The 17,743-nt window shown below is 42.6% G+C and overlaps 1 protein-coding gene across 1 annotated transcript; it reads right to left on the reverse strand.

Moving 5' to 3' along the window:
* Window positions 1-9,547: 9,547 nt before the first annotated feature.
* LOC121844269 (cytochrome P450 2K3-like) lies at window positions 9,548-17,148 on the reverse strand. Its single transcript, XM_042314193.1, has 5 exons — window positions 16,823-17,148; window positions 15,517-15,679; window positions 14,403-14,552; window positions 14,045-14,205; window positions 9,548-9,963 (listed from the first exon to the last, which is right to left on the reverse strand). Exons 1-5 carry the CDS (start codon window positions 17,024-17,026, stop codon window positions 9,778-9,780), a joined length of 864 nt encoding a protein of 287 aa, XP_042170127.1. The 5' UTR covers window positions 17,027-17,148; the 3' UTR covers window positions 9,548-9,777.
* Window positions 17,149-17,743: the final 595 nt, after the last annotated feature.

The following is a 17,743-nucleotide window of genomic DNA, read 5'->3' on the forward strand; positions in this document are numbered from 1 at the left end:
ACCCACCAACACAGTGAAACCCAGGCTACCTAAGTATGATTCTCAATCAGAGACAACTAATGACACCTGCCTCTGATTGAGAACCATACTAGGCCGAAACATAGAAATACCCAAATCATAGAAAAACATAGACTGCCCACCCCAACTCACGCCCTGACCATACTAAATAATGACAAAACAAAGGAAATAAAGGTCAGAACGTGACAAATGTATACATAATTTAATCATTGTTCATAAAAAATACCATACATTTTTTATTGCATGACATAAGTATTTGATCACCTACCAACCAGTAAGAATTCCGGCTCTCACAGACCTGTTAGTTTTTCTTTAAGAAGCCTTCCTGTTCTCCACTCATTACCTGTATTAACTGCACCTGTGACCAGTTTGTCATTTTTCACTAAGAGTGAGAAACAAAGTAAACATCATGTACCTGCATTGAAACAGAGCCACTAATTCTGAGGTTCTCATTGGCTTGGATCTTGGGGTCAGAGTATTCAAACCTGCTGCCATACACAATGTTGGCGATACATTGGAGACATCATAATTCATTGGCTGGGTTGTGTCAAATGCTTTACCTGTCACAAAGCCCAACAGAAAGATAATTAGCAAAACTAAGAACATGGATATATTTGTTCTCTTATTTGGGGTTTCCACAAATCGGAACGTTTTCAAAAAATTGAATTAGGTAGCGAATTTCCTCTTCACGTCCTTTCTTGCCCATGCCAAAGTCTAAGGTTTGCCAAGGCAAAGTGTCTTATCTCTTTCAATGAGTCTCCATTGACAAACAATACCTGTAGAAAAGTCACATTGTGCAGGTGTCAGGAAGGAATCATGCTATGAGAGAATAATATCTTTGTCAAATATTTAGGTCTGGAGTTACAGCACCAACTATGCCTGCTTGCCAGACCATTGTGTAGAATGCAACAGTTAAGTGGATTTCAAGTTTGACTTATCAATGTCCATTGGGTAAATCTTAGAACACAGGAAGCATTCCCCTGTCCCCAAACTCCTCTGTGTGGTTTACCAGCGCCTGCTTGACTGTCTTCTATAAAACTGTGAAGGACCTCGGCGTTATTCTGGACCCTGATCTCTTTTGACGAACATATCAAGACTGTTTCAAGGACAGCTTTTTTTCATCTACGTAACATTGCAAAAATCAGAAACCTTCTGTCCAAAAATGATGCAGAAAAATGAATCCATGCTTTTGTTACTTCTAGGTTAGACTACTGCAATGCTCTACTTTCCAACTAACCGGATAAAGCACTAAATAAACATCAGTTAGTGCTAAATACGGCTGCTAGAATCCTGACTAGAACCCCTAAAAATGTATCATATTACTCCAGTGCTAGCCTCGCTACACTGGCTTCCTGTCAAGGCAAGGGCTGATTTCAAGGTTTACTGCTAACCTACAAAGCATTACATGGGCTTGCTCCTACCTATCTCTCTGATTTGGTCCTGCCGTACATATCTACATGTATGCTACGGTCACAAGACGCAGGCCTCCTAATTGTCCCTAGAATTTCTAAGCAAACAGCTGGAGGCAGGGCTTTCTCCAATAGAGCTCCATTTTTATGGAATGGTCTGCCTACCCATGTGAGAGACGCAGACTCGGTCTCAACCTTTAAGTCTTTACTGAAGACTAATTTCTTCAGTAGGTCATATGATTGAGTGTAGTCTGGCCCAGGAGTGTGAAGGTGAACGGAAAGGCTCTGGAGCAACGAACCGCCCTTGCTGTCTCTGCCTGGTCGGTTCCCTGCCTCTAACCCTATTACAGGGGCTGAGTCACTGGCTTACTGGTGCTCTTCCATGCAGTCCCTAGGAGGGGTGCGTCACTTGAGTGGGTTGAGTCACTGACGTGGTCTTCCTGTCTGGTTTGACGCCCCCACTTGGGTTGTGCCGTGGCGGAGATCTTTGTGGGCTATACTCGGCCTTGTCTCAGGATGGTAAGTTGGTGGTTGAAGATATCCCTCTAGTGGTGTGGGACTGTGCTTTGGCAAAGTGGGTGGGGTTATATCCTGCCTGTTTGGCCCTGTCCGGGGGTATCATCGGATGGGGCCACAGTTTCTCCTGACCCCTCCTGTCTCAACCTCCAGTATTTATGCTGCAGTAGTTTATGTGTCGGGGGCTAGGGTCAGTCTGTTATATCTGGAGTATTTCTCCTGTCTTATCCGGTGTCCTGTGTGAATTTAAGTACAGTGGGGAGAACAAGTATTTGATACACTGCTGATTTAGCAGGTTTTCCTACTTACCAAGCATGTAGAGGTCTGTCATTTTTATCATAGGTACACTTCAACTGTGAGAGACTGAATCTAAAAAAAAAATCCAGAAAATCACATTGTATGATTTTTAAGTAATTAATTTGCATGACATATGTATTTGATACATCAGAAAAGCAGAACTTAATATTTGGTACAGAAACCTTTGTTTGCAATTACAGAGATCATACGTTTCCTGTAGTTCTTGACCAGGTTTGCACACAATGCAGCAGGGATTTTGGCCCACTCCTCCATACAGACCTTCTCCAGATCCTACAGGTTTTGGGACTGTCGCTGGGCAAAATGGACTTTCAGCTCCCTTCAAAGATGTTCTATTGGGTTCAGGTCTGGAGACTGGCTAGGCCACTCCAGGACCTTGAGATGCTTCTTATGGAGCCACTCCTTAGTTGCACTGGCTGTGTGATTTGGGTCGTTGTCATGCTGGAAGACCCAGCCACGACCCATCTTCAATGCTCTTACTGAGGGAAGGAGGTTGTTGGCCAAGATCTCACGTACATGGCCCCATCCATCCTCCCCTCAATACGGTGCAGTCGTCCTGTCCCCTTTGCAGAAAAGCATCCCCAAAGAATAATGTTTCCACCTCCATGCTTCACGGTTGGGATGGTGTCCTTGGGGTTGTACTCATCCTTCTTCTTCCTCCAAACACGGTGAGTGGAGTTTAGACCAAAGAGCTCTATTTTTGTCTCATCAGACCACATGACCTTCTCCCATTCCTCCTCTGGATCATCCAGATGGTCATTGGCAAACTTCAGATGGGCCTGGACATGCGCTGGCTTGAGCAGGGGGACCTTGTGTGCGCTGCAGGATTTTAATCCATGACGGCGTAGTGTGTTACTAATGGTTTTCTTTGAGACTGTGGTCCCAGCTCTCTTCAGGTCATTGACCAGGTCCTGCCGTGTAGTTTTGGGTTGATCCCTCACCTTCCTCCATGATCATTGCATGGAGCCCCAGACCGAGGGTGATTGACCGTCATCTTGAACTTCTTCAATTTTCTAATAATTGCGCCAACAGTTGTCACCAAGCTGCTTGCCTATTGTCCTGTAGCCCATCCCAGCCTTGTGCAGGTCTTCAATTTTATCCCTGATGTCCTTACACAGCTCTCTGGTCTTGGCCAGTGTGGAGAGGTTGGAGTCTGTTTGATTGAGTGTGTGGACAGGTGTCTTTTATACAGGTAATGAGTTCAAACAGGTGGAGTTAATACAGGTAATGAGTGGAGAACAGGAAGGCTTCGTAAAGAAAAACTAACAGGTCTGTGAGAGCCGGAAGTCTTACTGGTTGGTAGGTGATCAAATACGTATGTCGTGCAATAAAATGCAAATGATTTACTTAAAAATCATACAATGTGATTTTCTGGAATTTTGTTTTAGATTCTGTCTCTCACAGTTGAAGTGTACCTATGATAAAAATGGCAGACCTCTACATGCTTTGTAAGTAGGAAAACCTGCAAAATCGGTAGTGTATCGATCAAATAGTTGTTCTCCCCACTGTATGCTCTCTCTAATTCTCTTTCTCTCTTTCTTTCTCTCTCTCGGAGGACCTGAGCCCTAGGACCATGCCTCAGGACTACCTGGCATGATGACTCCTTGTTGTCCCCAGTCCACCTGGCCGTGCTGCTGCTCCAGTTTCAACTGTTCTGCCTGCGGCTATGGAACCCTGACCTGTTCACCGAACGTGCTACCTGTCTCAGACCTGCTGTGTTCCACTCTCTAGAGACAGCATGAGTGGTAAAGATACTCTCAATGATTGGATATGAAAAGCCAACTGACATTTACTCCTGAGGTGCTGTCTTGTTGCACCCGCGATAACTGTGATTATTATTATTTGACACTGCTGGTCATTTATGAACATTTGAACATCTTGGCCATGTTCTGTTATAATTTCCACCCGGCACAGCGAGAAGAGGACTGGCCACCCCTCATAGCCTGGTTTCTCTCTAGGTTTCTTCCTAGGTTTTGGCCTTTCTAGGGAGTTTTTCCTAGCCACCGTGCTTCTACACCTGCATTGCTTGCTGTTTGGGGTTTTAGATTGAGTTTCTGTACAGCACTTTGAGATATCAGCTGATGTAAGAAGGGCTATATAAATACATTTGATTTGATTTGTATCCTGCCAGGATGACCACTTTTGTGGGTCCAAAGTGAACTGTAAAGATGGAGCGATATTTATTGGATAGCTGGAGGGATAAAGCATACAGATAAAGTCAACATATAGATACTGGTGTACCGGATAGCCCGCAGAATAAAAATGACAGTAAATTGAAATCTTATTGAAGAAAATGTAACTCTGGCACAGATAACATTTGGTACCAGTCTAAAGAGAGTAAAACCTACTCTGGCAACAGAGTCTTTAGTTTCAGAGTTGAATATGTTCAATTTATTGTTGATATTTAACTCTGCGTCATTGCATTTCACTCTACACTATTAATTGAAAATATCTCTGTTACTTTGTTGTTCAGTATTCTAAAGTTTATTATTTAGAGTAATGTTGACTCATATAATCACAACAGTTAATTCAACTTCTATTTTGGCAAACTTAACACTATTATGGGGTCTATATGGTCCCATTTGAGTTGTAAAATCTAATTGACGTATTTCTTAATGTGTCGTATTATGGTGGCTTGGTTGTGACATCCAATCTCTATTGGTGTCCATTTATTAAGATAAATAATTTCCAGCAATTTTACATTTCCCACAATTTACATTCAGAATGCAAGTCAGCCTTCTCAGTAAAAGTTGCAATAAATCCAATCATTGACAGATTAGATTATTTTAGGAAAATGTATGTTACATATCATTGTGTAGCAAAGATTTTTTTTAAACAATCAATGTATAGTACCAGTCAAAGGTTTGGGCACACCTACTCATTCAAGGTCTTTTTCTTATTTTTACTATGTTCTACATTGTAGAATAACAGTGTAGACATCAAAACTATAAAATAACACATATGGAATCATGTAGTAACCAAAAAAGTGTTAACTCTTTGGGCTAGGGGGCAGTATTTTCACATCCGGATGAAAAGCGTGCCCAAAGTAAACTGCCTGTTACAGGCCCGGAAGCTAGGATATGCATATAATTGGTAGATTTGGATAGAAAAGACTCTAAAGTTTCTAAAACTGTTAAAATAATATCTGTGAGTGTAACAGAACTGATATGGCAGGTGAAACCCAGAGGACAAACCATCCAAAAAAAATAGAATTTCAGCCTACCACTGTTTCCAATGGCTTTCATGTTTATTACGAGGCGAAGTCCTCCCAGATTGCAGTTCCTAGGGCTTCCACTAGAAAAATGAGCTCGAAGTTGTAGTTTTTCTAAGTGGCTCCCATTTTGGCTGTAGTGTTTCGTGGATGAAGCGCGTTCTTTGTTATTTATCTCCGGTAATGAACATACTATTCTCCGTCTTAAATGTTATCATTTATTTACGTATTAGGGTACCTAAGGTTTGATTATAAATGTTGTTTGATTTGTTTGGATAAGTTTATTGGTAACGTTTGCGATTAATTTTGTATGCATTTTGAAGGAGGGAAACCGGTGGATTATTGACTGAAGCGCGCCAGCTAAACTGATATAAAGAAGGACTTTATTGAACAAAATGACCATTTGTGATGTAACTGGGACCTTTTGGAGTGCCAACAGAAGAAGATCTTCAAAGGTAAGGCATTTATTATATCGTTATTTCTGACTTTCATGGCGCACCTGCCTGGTTGAAATATATTTTTTAAGGGGCCTCCCGGGTGGCGCACTGGTTGTAAGGGCGTTGTACTGCAGCGCCAGCTGTGCCACCAGAGACTCTGGGTTCACGCCCAGGCTCTGTCGTAACCGGCCGCGACCGAGAGGTCCGTGGGGCGACGCACAATTGGCCTAGCGTCGTCCAGGTTAGGGAGGGTTTGGCCGGTAGGGATATCCTTGTCTCATCGCGCACCAGCGACTCCTATGGCGGGCCAGGTGCAGTGTGCGCTAACCAAGGTTGCCAGGTGCACAGTGTTTCCTCCGAGATTATTTGTTTAGGAGAAATTGCTCCGTTTGGTGCGTCACGTTTGGCTACCAAAAAAAAAACGAAAATTCAGTCTTCAAAACGCCGAACTTTTTTCCAAATTAACTCCATAATATCGACTGAAACATGGTAAACGTTGTTTAGAATCAATCCTCAAGGTGTTTTTCACATATCTCTTCATGATATATCGTTCGTTGAAAGCCTCCTCTCTCCTCTCAATCACTGGATGACTGCGTGCAGCTTGTAGATTACGCACCAATTTAGACAAAGGACACCGGGCGGACCCCTGGTAAATGTAGTCTCTTATGGCCAATCTTCCAATGATATGCCTACAAATACGTCACAATGCTGCAGACACATTGGAGAAACGATAGAAAGGGCAGGCTCATTCCCAGCGCATTCACAGCCATATAAGGAGACAATGGAAACAGAGCTTCAAAAATTCTGCCCATTTCCTGGTTGAAGTTTCAACTTGGTTTCGCCTGTAGCATGAGTTCTGTGGCACTCACAGTTTTGGAAACCTTAGTGTTTTCTTTCCAAAGCTGCCAATTATATGCATAGTCGAGCATCTTTTCGTGACAAAATATTGCGCTTAAAACGGGCACGTTTTTTTATCCATAAATTAAAAGAGCGCCCCCTATATCCAAGAAGTTAAGAACAAGTGTATCTTTTAATTATATGTAAAACATGTATCTTTCGTCAAAGTTTATGATGAGTATTTCTGTTATTTGACGTAGCTCTCTGTAATTACTCCGGATATTTTGGAGGCATTTCTGAACATGGCGCCAATGTAAACTGAGATTTGTGGATATAAATATGCATATTATCGAACAAAACATAAATGTGTTGTGTAACATGATGTCCTATGAGTGTCACGTTCTGACCTTAGTTCTTTTGGTATGTCTTGGTTTTAGTATGGTCAGGGCGTGAGTTGGGTGGGTTGTCTATGTTCCTTTTTCTATGATTTGGGATTTCTGTGTTTGGCCTGGTATGGTTCTCAATCAGAGGCAGCTGTCTATCATTGTCCCTGATTGAGAACCATACTTAGGTAGCCCATATTCTGAGCTAGCCATTTAAACAGTATGGTCCACAGATCTAATTCAATTTGAACAATCATTTAACTGGAACAGAATATAGATGTCACGTATACTCCCTCTCCGGCGCACTAGGTCACCAGGCAGCTCATTATTATATACACACACCTGTCACCATCATTACGCGCACCAGCACCTCAGACTCAACTGGACACCATCACCTGCCTGATTACCTTCCATATATTACTCCCTTTGGTTCCTTCCCAGGCATTGTTTCTGTTTCATGTCTGTGTATTGTTTGTTCTCGTTTTGTATTATGTTTAGTTTATTGATTAACTCCCTGAACTTGCTTCACGACTCCCAGCTCACATGTTACAATAGAAAAATATGACCTTGGCATCCTGTAATCACAACCATCAATTTATACAGGCGGGTTGGGAGGCATGGTTTCCAGGTGGGGAAGGAGGATGCGGGGTTGGATAGGGACTGAAGGGGGGAATGGATTGGGCTTCTCTTTATATGCATTTCTTTTATTGTTTTTTGAACCTGTAACTTCCCTTCAGGAAAAAAGACAATTTGAAGTTGGTCACAAAATAAACAGAGATTTGGATATCCAGGTATCTGACCTTTTTGATGAAATATCCCTGGAAGGTGACATCTCTGCTGGTTGTGTGAGGGACGGCCATGGGTAAAATGTTGGCCAGTCTCTGGGTCTCATGGATCACTGCATCAGTGTAGGGAAGGTTCTTCCTGTCCTCTACCAAGGGCTGACGACTTCCTATAACCCTGTTGAGCTCCTCCTGGACCCGGTCATTGTTGGTTAAGGGCTTGTAAATATGCATTTCACTGTTGTATTCGGCACATGTGACAAATACAAAAGATTTTCAAATCAAATGAAATTGTATGATCTCATACACTATTTTAGTCCCATCTTTTAGAAGCTTCGCTTTCCTGGAAATAACCACTGGATATTGTGATCACCTCATCCAATGGTACGGATACAGCCTTAGAACAAAGATCTATATTATTAGGAAACATTTAATCAATACAGTGCATGTGGATGATCGTTCCTGTTCTGTTTGTAAACACACTAGTAGGTTGATTAATATCCTGAACCAGATTACAGTCACTGGTTACAGTGAGATGCTTCCTCTTCAGCGGAGAGATTGATGACAACCAAGATAGAAGACCTCTCTGTTTATATCACATGAACTATTTTTTAAATTTAACTAAGCAAGTCAGTTAAGAACAAATTCTTATTTACCATGACGGCGTATCCCGGCCAAACCCTAAAAATGCTGGCCCAATTGTATGTCGCCCTATGGGACTCCAATCATGGCCGGGTGTGAGCCAGCCTGGAATCGAACCAGGGTCTGTAGCGATGCCTCTAGCACTGAGATGCAGTGCCTTAGACCTCTACACCACTCATTAGCCCCCATCAAGCATTTCACACACATTATCTGGATACTGACAGTTAGAACTTGGTGGCCTATAGGAGCTACACTAAAATAGGCTTTAGAGGAGGCAGGTGAACCTGCAACCAGAACACTTTAATAACACGAGATCCTCTCTAAGCATTACAGGGATATGGCTCTGAATATGTACAGCAACAACTCCCCCATATGCATTCCTGTGTCTTCTGTAGATGTTATATATTGCTAATGATGTATCAAATGAAATTGACGTGAGTCTCATAAATGGCTAATATATGAATATATAAATCTGATGTTAGCAAGTTCATTGTATTAACCTTATTTCTAAGGCCACATGTATTATTAATATGGGCTATTTTTAGCCATTTCCTATGTAGCTTATCAGAGATAGAAATAATATGGAAAACAACAAAAAAGCAACAAAACAGATATTCAACACATTCTTTTAAATCAGCCTGAGGAACTGTTTCAGTGTTTGAGTCTGAGTTTACATGTGATTCTAATGATACAGAGAACTAGTTAGATCCTCCCTCAGCTGGCATTCAGTCATATACGTCATTTAAATTAAATTATGTTGAATCAACGTCGAATAGATGTTGAATTGACGTCTGTGCCCAGTGGGATGTTAGTGTTGGACAACTGAAGTTAGTTGTGTTTTTCAGCAGTAAAGTGAACCACAAGGTGGTGTAATAAGTATTCTAAACCCGGCAGTTTGGTTCCTGGATACTGAGTCCGAATGTCTTGGTAACTTAGACAATATACCACTGGTGTGATACAAAATAATTAATTTACTGTTCTAAATGTGTTGGTATCAAGTGTAACATCAGCAAGGCACCTCTGGGTTTTGTGGAATATGGCCAATATACACGGACTGTATACAGGCACTGAACTTCGCATCATGCAGTGCCTCTGCTGTGGTAAATTGACCAGATACCACACCCCCTCTGACCTTATTGATTTATTCTATTCTGTATAGTCATACTGAGCAATATTAATGCAACACTTTGTTATGAATGAGTGAGATGCAGATTCTGCATGAAGTCTTCATACCTCCAGGGTTTGCTTTCGGACGAGGAACGAGTCCACAAAGCCTCTACACATATGAGGGTTCAGAGTCTCCTTCAGGCCCCTCACCAGCTCTGTCACCTCCATCTTCACATCAGCAATATTCTTTTTCAGACGTGTCAGGTTGTTTATCCACGGACCCAACCAGGGAAACATGTTGTATATCTACACAGAGATTCAGTTAGAATACACATAAAACAATATTATATTAATTATAACTTAACACACCACAACTATGATTAGATTATTAAATGCATAAATTCAAATGTGATACACATATGCATAAATATGTAATTATTAGTTGTGAGCACCAATAGTGATATTCAATATTATTTGATATCGATATGAGCAAAGCATATTGTAATGTCAGTTTATTATTTTTACTATTGTTAAGGGTGTGTACTGGAGGCAAAGTCAGGTGCAGGAGAGCAGAGTGTAGTGAACAGGCGCACTTTTATTCCGGTCCAACGAAAGTACAAAAGTACATAAATGTGCCCAAACACGGAACATAGACAAAAAGTATGGCATGTAACAACACCCACATAACATAAAATCAATTTCACATGGAGAGGAACAGAGGACTAAATACATGCTGTGTGATTAGAGAATGAAAACCAGGTGTGTATGTATGGAACAAGACAAAACAAATGGAAATATGAAAAATGGAGCGGCAATGGCTAGAAAGCCGGTGACGTCGATCGCCGAACGCCCCCCGAACAAGGAGAGGAGCCGACATCGGTGGAAGTTGTGACAACTATTCTGTAAAAAGAACACTTTACTTTTCCTGCATACACAAAACCCTCAAACAGACCTCACAGGCTCTCAATTTAGCATATTTAATTAATTGCCTGTTGATGGTCCTATAATATAGGTCTCCCTAACTAACCAGTATGAATACAATATTATAATACCAGAATATTCACGCCTGGCCCAACAGACAATCTGCTAACAGTTGTCTGAACTTCAAAGAGCCATGGAAGTGAACAGATAAGTGAACATACACAGTTGCAAAATATTTTATGCAAACCGATACGATAAGGAATCACAAAAAAATGGATATAATTTTGTATATCGGTGCCCTTCACTAGTGATTATTTAACCATGTTATATATAATAATTACAATGATATAATTAATAAAATATTTTAGCCATTTAGTAGACGCTCTTATCCAGAGCGATTCACAGTTAGTGCATTCATCTTAAGTGTCACGACTTCCGCCGAAGTTGGTGCCTCTCCTTGTTCGGGCGGAGTTTGGTGGTCGTCGTCCCCGGCTTTCTAGCTGCCACCGATCTACGTTTCTTTTTCATTTATTTTGTCTTGATTGTACACACCTGGTTCCCATTACGTTAATATTTATTCTTTGCTTCCCACATGGTTTTGTGCGTGTTTGTTTGTTTAGTGTTCAAGACTTCTGTGAGCTGGTGTGTTTACCCTACGTGAAAATATTTTGTTGTTTCTTTTCGAGTACAGTACGTCTTTTACTCAGTTCTGTGTCCTGCGCATGACTCCTAACCGCTGCACATTGACACATGACAGAAACACACCCCCCTAATGGAGTCAGCAGGTGCACCCAGTCCTCTGTTACTAGTGGAGGAGCACGTCCAGCAGCACGCGACGACACTCCAAAATCTTGGCACAGCCATGGATCGCGTGCTGCACACCATGGAGCGATGGGAGAGAGCGGGTTTTCCCACAACCCCATCAACTTCACCACAACCCACACCGCTGTGCACCCCTCCGTCACCTGGACCCAGTGTGATTCGGCTCTCGCTTCCGAGGGCATATGATGGGACGGCTGCCTGGTGCCAGGGGTTCCTACTCCAGTTGAAGCTCTACCTGGCGACCGTCCACCCGGCTCCCTCGGGACACCAGAGCGTGTCCGCTTTCATCTACTGTTTGTCGGTGAAAGCGCTTGAGTGGGCCAACGCCAAATGGGGAGGAATAGATGCAGCGTTGGTCCGCTATGAGGATTTCACCCGCCGCATCCGGGCGGTCTTCGATCATCCACCTGAGGGGAGCGCGGCGGGAAACGCGTGTTCCAGCTCAGACAGGTGATGAGGAGCACACAGGACTTCGCACTGGACTTCAGGACCCTGGCTGCTGGTGCGGGATGGAATGAGAGGGCCCTGATCGACTATTACCGGTGTAGTCTACGTGAGGATGTTCGTCGGGAGCTGGCCTGCAGGGACACCACCCTTACCCTCGACCAGCTGGTGGATTTATCCATCCGGCTGGATAACCTGTTGGCCACCCGCGGACGTCCGGATCGGGATCCGTCCATTCCATCCCCCAGCACCTCCGATCCTATACATATGGAGCTCGGAGTTGCTGCTCTAAGGGTGCCGTTTCCTGCACCACCTGTGGCCGTAGAGTGCACACTGCTGGTGGGGTGATGGGGAGGTTCCCCAGGGAGTCGAGGCAGCAGGCAGGGCACTGCACCCGACTCACCCAGAGCTCCCTGTTGCGCACATGTGTGTATGAATAGAATTTCCTGAGTTTCCCCCGCATTCCCAGCATAAGGCGCTAGTAGATTCATGCGCAGCTGGGAACTTTATTGACCGTCAATTTGCACTTAGATTAGGGATCCCTATTGTTTCTGTGGATGTGCCCTTCCCTGTACATGCCTTAGATAGTCGTCCTTTATGGTCGGCCTGATTAGGGAGGTCACGGCTCTACTATGTATGATAACGCATGAGGGTCATGAGGAGAGAATTAGTCTCTTCGTGATCGATTATCTTACGTTTCCTGTGGTGTTGGGGCTTCCCTGGTTGGCCTATCATGACCCCACTATTTCGTGGCAACAGAGGGCTCTCAAGGGATGGTCACATCAGTGCTCAGGGAGGTGTATAGGTGTTTCCATAGGTGCAACTACGGTGGAGAGTCCAAACCAGGTCTCCACCATGCACATCCCCCCTGAATATGCCGATTTGGCTCTCACCTTCTGTAAAAAGAAGGCGACTCAACTACCACCCCCATCGACGGGGGGGATTCTGCGATAAATCTCCTGGTAGACGCAGCACTTCCCAGGAGTCACGGGTATCCTCTGTCACAGGAGGAGACGGTGGCTATGGAAACATATGTCTCTGAATCTCTGGGACATGGATACAGTCGGCCTTCCACTTCACCTGCCTCCTCAAGTTTATTTTTTGTGAAGAAGAATGATGGAGGTTTACACCCTTGCATTGACTGTAGAGGTATAAATCAGATCACGGTGAAGTATAGTTACCCGCTGTCTCTCATAGCCAGTGTAACAGAGTCATTGCATGGGGCACACTTCTTCACCAAATTGGATCTCAGGAGCGCTTACAACCTGGTGCGTATCTGGGAGGTAGTCTGCTTGGACTCAAGGCATCGGGCGAGGGGCCTTCAGTACCTCATGGAGTGGGAGGGGTACGGTCCGGAGGAGAGATGCTTGGTGCCGGTGGAGGACATCCTGGACCCTTCCTTACTGCAGGAATGTCACCGTCTCCACCCGGACCTCCCTGCACCTCGTCCTCTGGGTCGTCTAAGAGGCTGGTGTTGGTGCGCTGCTGGAGCCGCGCGTCAAGGGAGGGGTACTGTGACAACTTCCGTCGAAGTTGGTGCCTCTCCTTGTTCGGGCAGTGATCGGCGGTCGTCGTCACCGGCTTTCTAGCTGCCACCGATCTGTTTCTTTTTCCATTTGTTTTGTCTTGATTGTACACACCTGGTTCCCATTATGTTAATATTTATTCCCTATTTAACCCGCTGCTTCCCACATTGTTTTGTGAGTGTTTGTTCTTTGTTTAGTGTTCAAGACTTCTGTGAGCTGATGTGTTTTCCCTGCGTTGAAATATTTTGTTGTTTCTTTGAGTAAAGTATGTCTTTTACTCAGTTCCGTGTCCTGCACCTGACTCCGTCCTAACCGCTGCACATTGACACATGACATTTAGATAGCTTGGTAGGACAATCACGTGTCACACCATTGGTGTGCCAGGACAAGGAGCTTGGACTGGGCTATGAAGATTTTATTTGATATATTATTCGTATACATCATGAATATTGTATGTAGAGATTTATAAGCAGCTTAGTAATGGGTTATAAACTGTACAATAATGGTTTATAATCAGTTTACTGGCCCATCAAGTAAAGTATAACTGAGTATGTACATATTAATTTGCAAGAATTCATAACAGGCGTCTGTTTCCTAGTTTTATTGATTGCACTGAAACAGACATTTATTTAAAAAATACAGTAAAAACAAAATGGTCTGAATAAGCAGACTACCTGAATTGATGCAGAATCAAAAAGGTAAATATTCTCCTTGGCCCTGTCCACCATGCCTGTGAATAGGGGGTCAGTGTATTCAAACCTGCTGCCGTAGACAATGGCCGAGATTATGTTGGAGACGGCATAAAGCACAGGCTGGGTGGTGTCAAATGCCTTACCTGTAATAGACAAAACATCTAATTAATTACAAAATAAGCTTTCCAGAACCCACACAATCACTTAGCAAGCCAATTAGCTATTTACTAATAATGTGGTTAAAAATAGCCTGATTTTTAACCAGGCAATTAAGCCTAGGCATCCCTGAAAATACATCATACTACTTCTACTACTAGCGTAGAGATACTGATTCTCTTACCCTTATGTTTTTCCAACACTTCAATCAGGTAGGGGATTTCATCTAAGATTTTTTCCTCACTCCCTTTCTTGCCCATCCCAAAGTCTCTAAGGTTTGTCAGGGCAAAGCGCCTCATCTCTTTCCATGAGTCTCCATTGGCAAGCAGAATCCCTGTAGAGAATGTCATTTGTTTCCATGACAATTCAAAGTAATAATAATAAATAAATTACTATAAGCATTCACCAATATATATAAATATAATCTGCCAAATTCTAGATAATCTTTAACTATTTAGACATCTGCATTCACATTTATTTGCAGAAGATTAGCCTAAGAACATTTGATGAATTGTGGAAACAGAGGGATCTCTGCATTCACCATTCTAGCCTGATGTCTGCATTCACCATTCTAGCCTGATGTCTGCATTCACCATTCTAGCCTGATGTCTGCATTCACCATTCTAGCCTGATGTCTGCATTCACCATTCTAGCCTGATGTCTGCATTCACCATTCTAGCCTGATGTCTGCATTCACCATTCTAGTCTCAAATGTCAGAAAGGAGTGGTATTTTTTCAAATTAACTTGTCAGCTATTGGATCACTTTCAACCAACCAGAGGACAGCCTAATTCAAGCACAGTATTTGGCAACATTGTTTGTTGTCCTAAACCCAACCATTGTTTCTGAGAGGGCACTGATTGGACCAGACATTTTCTGGCTTATTCCAAAAGCCAATCTATTGGATAAAGGGCAGGCTGATATACACGCAGCAATCAGACTTGTTACACCAGGCTAGAATAAGACTTTCAGATTGTAATGAACTTAAATTTCCAACTCATCTCAAAGTGTCTGAAATTGATTGTGTAGCTCAAAGAAGTTTATTTAAAGTAACTGTTAGGTGGAAATCTCACTTTTAAAAGTTCATAATGTGTTAACTCATACCCACAATGTTGTTGACTCATCCTATGCTCATATTTGTGGCCAACACATAAATTGGAGACCAAACGCATGGATTTCTGTTTTAGCTTGTTCGTAGACTGCTTACAGATTAAGGAAATCAATAAGACAGGTTGTAATTTGGGTGAACTATCCCTTTAAGAATGGGACATAGCCAGCAGAAGAGTAAAATATCATTACCATGTCCTTGGTTGAAATCATAGAACACAGGTGTTATGTCCCTGTCCCCAAAGTCCTCTGCCTGGTTGACCAGCGCCTGCTTGACCATCTTGTATCCTGCCAGAACAACCACTTTCTTGGGTCCGAAGTGAACCGTGAAGATGGAACCATATTTTTTGGAGAGCTGGACAGAAAGTATACATAAAGTACACCATAGACTCAGTTATGTCTCGTAATGATCTATGAATAAGCACATAACTGGACATCTCATACAGCTTGTTTAACATGTATCAGTCAAGAAATAGCATGAAGACAGTGGTTTACAGTTGATGTCAGACCTTGGTTCAAATACCAGTCAATGTAATTGAATTACTTACAAACAATTAGTATTTAGACAAAGTTAATTGGAAATACATTTGGAAAGTACTGGTGTCAAGCTCCCGCTCCCATCGTCACCGTACTACTAACCACTGGTCCTGGCAACCCATCTTTATGCACACCTGGCAACCATCATTACCCACACCTGGCAACCATCTTTATGCACACCTGCGACTCATCATCAGTCACACCTGGACTTCATTACTCCCTTCATTACTTACCCTTTATATAGCACTCTTCTGTTGTCCGTCATCAGATAGTATTGTTTGTCTGGTCATGTCATTAACTGCACCTATGTTACAAGTGGCATGTATTTACAACTACTTGTTGTTTTTATTTGATGTAGTTGTTTTTAGCTGTGTATTACAAAATACTCAAACACAAAAATGTCAAATACTTAAGTACACTATGTATTTGAACCCAGGTCTGTTATAACAAGATCCCTGAAGGGATATTCCTAGGGTGCATCTCGGGCGCCGAAGACGTGGATGTCGATTATGGCAGCCCCCCGCACCTCTCTGATTCAGAGGGGTTGTGTTAAATGCGGAAGACACATTTCAGTTGAATGAGTTCAGTTGTACAAATGACCAGGTGTCCCCTTTACTTTCAATATTCTAAAGTGACCTCATCTCTTTCCTTGCAACACATTGGTCACTGTCACAAAGTATTTTGTCCATAGCCTGGTTCCCAACAAAAAACATCTGGAACCAGGCTACTTGGGTAGGACATATCTATTGAAATACACTACAGAATAGAACACTAAACAACATTAACCAGGTAAAAGCATGTACAATGTGCCAGAGTTCATTCATCAGTTTGCTTACTGAACTTTTCAAACCTGATGAAATAGCAAAAAAACTATATAAGTGAGATAAAACAGATCAAATCTCACAGATCAAATCAACATCAACATGTTTTGTTCTGAAAGCAACGGATGACTTCATCTTACCTCGCAGAGAGTGCAGTAGGGCTTCTTGAGGTCCAGCTGGAGCATGTTACCAAGCAGGGGCAGCGGCCTCGGTCCTGGAGGCTCCTTCCCCTGTTCCTCAAAGCTGGAACCAGAGGAGCGGAGGTAGAGGACCAGTAGAAACAGCACAGTACCCAGCAGTGTCACCGTGCTTGATGTCTGTAGAAGACCTTCTATAAGAGACATCTTCAGACTGAGCTCATACACCTTATACTGGGCTAAAAATACAACACACCAATGCTCCGTTATGGAACAAGTGTGTGTGCTCAGAGAACTTCCACAACAACAGAACTCCAATGAATGCTATTTGTATAACCTCCCCACACCACCCTATTGGAGCAAGATGAGAAGAGGGATGTTACAACCTCAGAGGAGGAGCTAAACAATACAACTCCAGCAGGTCTGTCTACATATCATATAATTGTGAAACTCACATGATCTCACCTGCAGGTCATTGACAAACTCTCCATATGATTTGTGTCCTGGTCTTTCCAAAAAAGGTAATACATCGAAAGGCATTTATACACCCGGCGAAATGGAATTAGGCTGATAGACCAGATTAACACAAGTAAACTTTATTCCATCACTCAATGGATGGTGAGGGTTACATAGATAGAATGAGGTTAAATCTAATCATATTTGGGATTTGATTGTGTTACTAAAGATCTTCAGAAATCCCCTCTGTTGTCTATATACTTTGAAAACTCCATAAATATCATATAAAAAATATAATACATTTTTGGTTGAAATATATTTACATCTCCAATCATATATAATAACTTTTTAGACACTTGAAGGTGTTCCACATTTGATGTTTTATTTGTTTAGTGTGAGTCAATGATGATCAGGTAAATGGTCTGGTAAAACTATCTTCAGTGCAGACAGTGGGAGAAAGAACAGGTC

This window comes from Oncorhynchus tshawytscha, unplaced genomic scaffold (genome assembly GCF_018296145.1).
Source record: "Oncorhynchus tshawytscha isolate Ot180627B unplaced genomic scaffold, Otsh_v2.0 Un_contig_5567_pilon_pilon, whole genome shotgun sequence".
NCBI classification, from domain to species: domain Eukaryota; kingdom Metazoa; phylum Chordata; class Actinopteri; order Salmoniformes; family Salmonidae; genus Oncorhynchus; species Oncorhynchus tshawytscha.

Coding starts and splice junctions, on each gene's coding strand:
- LOC121844269 (XM_042314193.1), bottom strand. CDS start 17,026: ATGTCTCTTATAGAAGGTCTTCTACAGACATCAAGCACGGTGACACTG. Junction 15,680..16,822: donor CCTACTGCACTCTCTGCGAG/GTAAGATGAAGT, acceptor CTTTCTGTCCAG/CTCTCCAAAAAATATGGTTC. Junction 14,206..14,402: donor AGTGTTGGAAAAACATAAGG/GTAAGAGAATCA, acceptor TGTCTATTACAG/GTAAGGCATTTGACACCACC.